General features: G+C 42.5%; 1 protein-coding gene across 1 annotated transcript; it reads right to left on the bottom strand.

Moving 5' to 3' along the window:
* Positions 1-3,313: 3,313 nt before the first annotated feature.
* Positions 3,314-5,218, bottom strand: il12ba (interleukin 12Ba). The gene is given in 12 exon segments (XM_036127702.1): positions 3,314-3,318; positions 3,648-3,684; positions 3,686-3,769; positions 3,895-4,067; positions 4,181-4,422; positions 4,608-4,699; positions 4,702-4,715; positions 4,814-4,892; positions 4,895-4,976; positions 4,978-5,029; positions 5,032-5,094; positions 5,215-5,218. Coding segments are annotated over 12 exon segments (927 nt in total).
* Between the last annotated feature and the right edge of the window lie 1,286 nt (positions 5,219-6,504).

Here is a 6,504-nt window from a genome sequence, read left to right on the forward strand (position 1 = left end):
TGAGGCGGAAAGTTGGTGTCGGACGTATCAATGTGACAGCCTAATTACTAGATAGACTGGAATTTCTCGTCTGATTTTATTTCAGAGCAACAGTTATATAAACTGGTGTAACATCCTTCTGTTTTCGTCCATATCAAAAAGTCCCCGTGTGCTGAAGGAGGAGGCAGAGAAATTACAATTTAGCACCACTTCTCCAAATGTATGAGCTCTTTAAGATGAGAGATTTCATTTCAAGCTGGTATCTGCTTTGCAAGAGAACAGAAGACTTATACGGGAGCTGTATAAGAGCACAAACTTCAATGTATTATCTTGGGATTTCATGTGATGGACCAATATCAAGCATTTGTATACAGCCCACCAGAGTAGAAGCACTTTTCGCTGCGTCTGCAGCTGAAGCTTGGGTCTTTAAGGACATGTACATCTAGAGAATAAAACTTTGATCAGTTGTTCTTGACAAAAATAACTAAAAGGGGACAATTGCAAAATCCACTTTTTCACCCTTAAATACTTTTTGTTGTGTACTTGGAGTCTTTAGGAATGCAGAAAAGTTGATTGCAGTCTGGCCAGGAGCTGCGCACATATCTTCATGTTCAGTTCGGGTCATATTTTTTTCTCTTTTTTTTCTATTACGATTTTTTGAACAATTGCGTCACAGCACTGCCTGCGGAGCTGCTATACAAGGTCATCGACTTCTGGCTTACTGATTTTGCGAATCCACCATTCTCTGAGCGATTTTGTAGTCCAAGATGAAGGATACCTAAGCTACAGGTGGATAAGTAAAAATGTCTGTGTGAACCCACACAATTCATTACACTGTGCACCAAGAATGCTACAAATATGGCCGAACAGGGTGGAGTGGAACTCTTCGTGACCTAAAAAGGGGAGATGTGAATGGCCTCCTTTAGATTTAAAGAGACAGCACCAAAATCAGTTGCTGTGAAACGCACCTCAGAACGGGGTAGAAGATGGCCTGTGGGGCTAAATGAACAAGGAGTTCAAACCAAACATTACAGTTACACTTTATTTAGACCACAACAGAAATATTTAAATGTGAGAAGGAAGAACATCAAAGCATAATATGTCACCTTTAAATCAGATGGAGCATATTGCAACTTCAAGTCCTCTCACAAACTCTCCATTTGTAAGCAGGTCTGGACTTCAACTGGACCATTTTGCCCCATAATATGTTTTTTCTTTCTCTAATACTTATTTCCTTCAAGGACTGTCCTACATTTAGCTCCTCTGGCATTTCCCCTTAACTCTGACCAGGTTTATCTCCCTATAGGAACTATGCCCTCCTCAGTATGATGCTGCGACAGAGGGTTTGTCATTGAGGGGTGCAAACTGAACTTCTTAAAGCTTTCTTCTCAACAACAGTTTTCCTTTTGGCTGTCTTTCATGAAAGCTGGATCTGTGGCGAGCACAACAAATACCCATCCTTTCCAATGCGTCTCTTGCCTGAGCTGTGGATGTCTGCTGCTCCTCCTCCCCTTGCCTTGTCTGTCGGTTTAGGTGGATGGCCATGTAATAATTTTTCACATTTATAGAGCTACAAGTCCCCAGTGACATTGCCAAAACTGAGGCCTTAACAGAACCACAGTATTTATACTCATTAAATCACACACAGGCAGACTAATAATTAGCTGACTTCTGAAGGCCGTTGATTGTATTTATGGATATCAGTAAATGGGACAGAATACAACCAAGGCTCACACTTCAGATGTTTATTTCCATTTTTAATCAATAAAAATATGATCCATCTTTCTTTTGCTTTAAAACTAGAGTAATAAATACAACAGGGCTTCTGCTCCTGGTTGCGTAGTTTCAAAATGCCTCTGTACTAAATCCTCCGGTCTCAGTGGTTGAACACCTTGGAAAAGGGTGAAAGTCTTGTTGTCAGACAAAAAAATAAATAAAGTAAAGCTCCTCTGAAAATCTTAAGAGCAACGTAGCAAAACATGTTCCAACCAGAGTGAGAATAGCACCCTGCCATACATACCTCCATTATATTGTTCTTTTTATTTATTTTTTATTATTATACAGCTTTTTTTTTCTTTTCTAAACTGTACCACGGGTACCCACAAGAGTGTGTACTGTGTGTGTCTCATGTGCACACTCACGAGTTAATTAACAGAAATTGATAATAAGAGTTAAAAAGCTCAGAGATTCCAAGATGTATCACAGTGCTTAAAAAACAAAAAAAAAAACAAAAAAAAAAACAATATTGATATTGTAGTCACAGGCCACAGACTACTATTTATTGCTGCAGTGACAGAATAAACTCTGGCCTTGTAACACCAAGCAGTCATGCTCTGATCAAACTGAAAATGAGGCTGCGTGTAAGGCTGAAACTCACAGATTTAAAGTCATATATAAGAGCGGCACCGGAAACATTGTCAGCAATGAGAGATCTTAAGTAACATTTACAAGCATGACCTCTGTCATTTGCTTAAAAGTCAATGTGCTGCAGTTAGATCATCAAAGCTGCAATTGTGTTGTAGTATCTGAGCTTCCTCTCATGGGATATTTGAGGAACTGTCTGACCGCAGTTTTCTTATTACTTTACTTTTGATAGTGGGAGTATGGCGCCTGCTCTGTTATGTCATCGCCCTCTATTTGCCTTTTCCTGCAAAGGTCTTTTCAACACAAAGCTAGGAGAACTGATTCTTTCTCATAAATATGATCTGGTTCCATATATTGCGAGTGGTTCATGGGGCAGGAAAACCCTCATTTGTAGCATGTGTTGTCTGCTGGTAAATGTTAGGCAAATACATTTCAAAGTGCACTGACTGTTATTTCGTTTGTCATAAAAAGAGGGAGAAGAGTTTCCATAAAAAAGCCCTGCTCTGACCTTACTGGTTTGGAAAAAAAAGGTGTAAAAACCCAGAGCAGCTGATGTCATACACACATTGGCTCATTGGTCAAACACAAACAGCGACGGTTAAGTTGCCCAAACAAGAAGGCCTTACTAACTAAAGATTTTGTACAGATAAATACATTTTTTTAATTAGGTTTCATAGGTGAACACTGTTTGTGGACGATGTGAACTGTGACGCTGAACGAAATTCAAGACACAAAAAGCAGTGTGCATTTGGCAACAAAAAAAAGAAGAAAGAAAGAAAACAAACAAAAAAAGCCACTATGCCATCTTATTTTATTAAATCAAATATTAATAACTTATAGCTTACAAGCACTGCATCATATAATAAGTAAAAAGGCAGAAAAAAAACAGTATATGACATTCACTGGAATCTTCCTTCATCAAGTTAGAGAGAAAACCGATGTTTCCTCTTTCTGTTTTTCCCACCTCTCTTCAATCTGTAAGGAAAAGACATACCTTAATCATTCGCATACTTGCAATTTGGACTTCAGCCCACCGAAGTTTCTGTAGAAACTTAAAACAACAGTGGAAAACCACCAAGGGACCGTGTTGGCAGGCACCCAGGTACAGAAAGCGGAAGTAAACATAGGCAACAGCCAGAGAATTACAGATACTGTGAAGATGTGGGGATGTTAGTTTAGCCAGGAGGAAGGAAATCGGGTGACAGGTGACATGCGGACAAACAGTGATGTCGGTCGGTGCGTCTCGGTTGCACGGCGGAAAACGAACATGGCGACCTCATGTTTTACGCGATCGGAGCCACTACCTGACGTGGTCCATTCGCTCCACTGCGAGTCACAAAGGGGCATCCTTCGCTCTGACACAGACAGCCCTAACTTTGTGCTTCACTTTAAACTGGCAGATGTCGGTGGAGTGCACGGTCCAGGCCTGGAAAAGCAACACATTATTTTAGACACTATGTAATATTCGTCTTTTGCTTCGTTTTTGTTTTTCTGCTGTTGTTGTAGATTTGCACTTTGCTTTACTCCTTCAGTTGCAGGAACGCTTCTTACTTTTGACGGTTTTAGGTCTGTGCACGGGCTTTCACACTTTCTGCATCGACCCCTGAGCTGTGAAATCTGGAACGTGAGAGGGAAATAGGAGTAAGGCGTGTTCCAGGAGCTCGGGTAGCTCCACTCCACCACCGTCTTGTTGACCTTGCCAATCTTCACTTTGTCTGGTTTAACTGACCGAAGAGGATGCACAAAAAAAAAACAATATATATTCGGAATGAATAGATACATTTATTGAGAAAGGAGATGGCATTGTCGTGCACGGTCAAAGCGACAAACTTCTCACCTATTTCCGCCAAGTAAAACAGTTTAGAGTAGCTCTCCAGCAGAAAGTCGTCCGTCCTCACAAAGACCGTGACGTGGATCTGCTGTCTCTCCTCGGCGTATGGGCAGTGCTGCCGGTCCAGGCAGGACACACCGGACCCGCTGTCGTCCACAGAGCAGCTGAAGTTACTCTGAGCTGAGGAGCACGTCCAGTGGCGCTGTCCGGGGTCCGCGGAGCATTGGCTGTCGTGGTCATCCGAAACACTGGGAACGTAAGTGAGTCTGTTCAGAGATGGTGGAGGAAAACGCCAAAGAACAGCTAAACACCAATTTGAGAGCATCTCTGTACAAAGGGGAGTAGCGAGGTCACTGCTATTTCGAGAAGAGTGTCAAATCTGTCTATATTGGAGAGTCAAAGACAAACCGCACTTGCAGTGTAGGAGCTGTACCGTTGAACTTTGATAAATGCGGCTTTGCCAACACGACTGCTGTGCCATGTCCAGGACAGTGAAACTCCCCCGTTGTAGTTCATGAGTGGAACACTTTCAAATAATCTTCTAAACGAAACCACCAGAGGACAAGAGATAGTTGTAGTGAAAGAACCGCTTTAAATGCATTTAATGTTTAGCATTAGCATCGCTTAACAAGAGCAGACCGTGCGTGTCTTTAACAAGAATTTCTTTTTCTTGTTTCAACTAGCGGATCAGGACCTCTGTGTGATTTAGGAGTGATCCCATCCCGGCTGTGGCAGGTTGTAGTTGCCTCATCCTAAGATGTCCACTAACGGCACCAGGTACAAGTTGCCTCTCTGGCCTCCAACATCCCGTTTTCTTCCAAAAGATATCTGGAGTGGTGCCTCTCGTCTCGACGTCTCCGGTAGCTCCAGGCAGGTGATTGGCTGTTGGCCCAAAGTGCCGTTCACTTCCACGACCAGAACTACGGGGAACCCAAGTCCACATTGCACACACACACCACACAGAGGAACGGGAAAATGTTAGAGATGCACGAGACGAAATTTACATGGAAGATACTGGAAGAGCTTTGAATGTTGAAAACCCATACCGATGACCCGAGCAAGCGACAACTAAAAAACATCAGATTTTTTCCAATCAATAAGCAGCATACATACGTACACAAGTGCTGCGACGTCTTCGGTGCCAACGCAGTATTTAGTTATTAAGAAACGTCTTGCATTCAGTAAAGTGCTTATAAATGAAGTCAGAGGCGTAGACAGATGTAAGATGCCAATGAAAAAACTCTAAACAATTCACTGCCCTGCATTGTAATAGTTTTGGGTCTCCTCTCACTCCCCTCTGTCCTAAGGTTCTGGGGTATCACTCAGTGATCTCTTGGTTGGTCCATATACCAATCAATTCTGACACGCTACTAACGACAGTGTGCGTGCTCGTCTTGTTAGTTTCTGCTTTGCAGGCTGGCATGCTAATGTTTAATTATCTGGTTAGCTTAGGGTTTAGCTTCGGTTTTAGCCATTCATTGTAGCGCCCACTGCTCTCACGTATTATTTGAACATGGAGAAGAGTTCTCAAAGCGAACAGCGGTCATGTTTTATGACAAGGGACAGAGAGGGTTTGGGCAAGGTAAGATAGTCTTGCCAATGCAGGCTATCGACAACCCTTTTAGCTTTATCCTATCGAGCTTTTAACTGTTGGGTATGTGACATGAGGAAAGATTGGTAGCTTTTCTGAAATCTCAAAAGGTAAGCGCATATTACCTAATGCTGTTTTAGCATCTTTTTTTTATAGCTTGTGCTGTGAACCTGGCTGCAAGCTGAATCGATATGGTATTTGTGCATTCCCACACACACACGGAGAATACATCTAGTTCGCACCACCTCAACCATTCGAGACCGACCCAAATTGTCGTATTAGGGGTTTTACACGGGTGTACATACAGCTGTGATGAAAGCAATGCCACAGCTAAAACAAAAATAAACATGGCCGTGCAGGAGGATGCAAGAGCAGCTGCTGTGATCACATGTTTTGTCAGAATCCACCATTGTTCAAGCATCATATCCAAATAGGCGTGCCTTGGACAGCCTAATGTTGTGGTTCTCATGGCGCCTGCTGCTTAGGATGGCTTTAAAACAGCTTTGGTAGGCGGGCATTGGTCGTGGCCTTCGCCCAATCAGCCGGGAAAAAGTTCTGCTGAATGTCCTCTTTTCCCCGAACAAATTCCGTGGGAAAAAGTCCAAGATTGATGAATGATCAGAACCGAGAGTGCACACATGATCAAACTGGCTTGTAGGTATGTGCTTCGTACTGAGCCACTAATATAGGATCAAATCAAAGTTTATTCATGTAGCACTTTGCAAAAGTCAAAATGGTG

The sequence above is a fragment of the Fundulus heteroclitus genome, chromosome 23, assembly GCF_011125445.2.
Source record: "Fundulus heteroclitus isolate FHET01 chromosome 23, MU-UCD_Fhet_4.1, whole genome shotgun sequence".
In the NCBI taxonomy this organism is placed as follows: Eukaryota; Metazoa; Chordata; class Actinopteri; order Cyprinodontiformes; family Fundulidae; genus Fundulus; species Fundulus heteroclitus.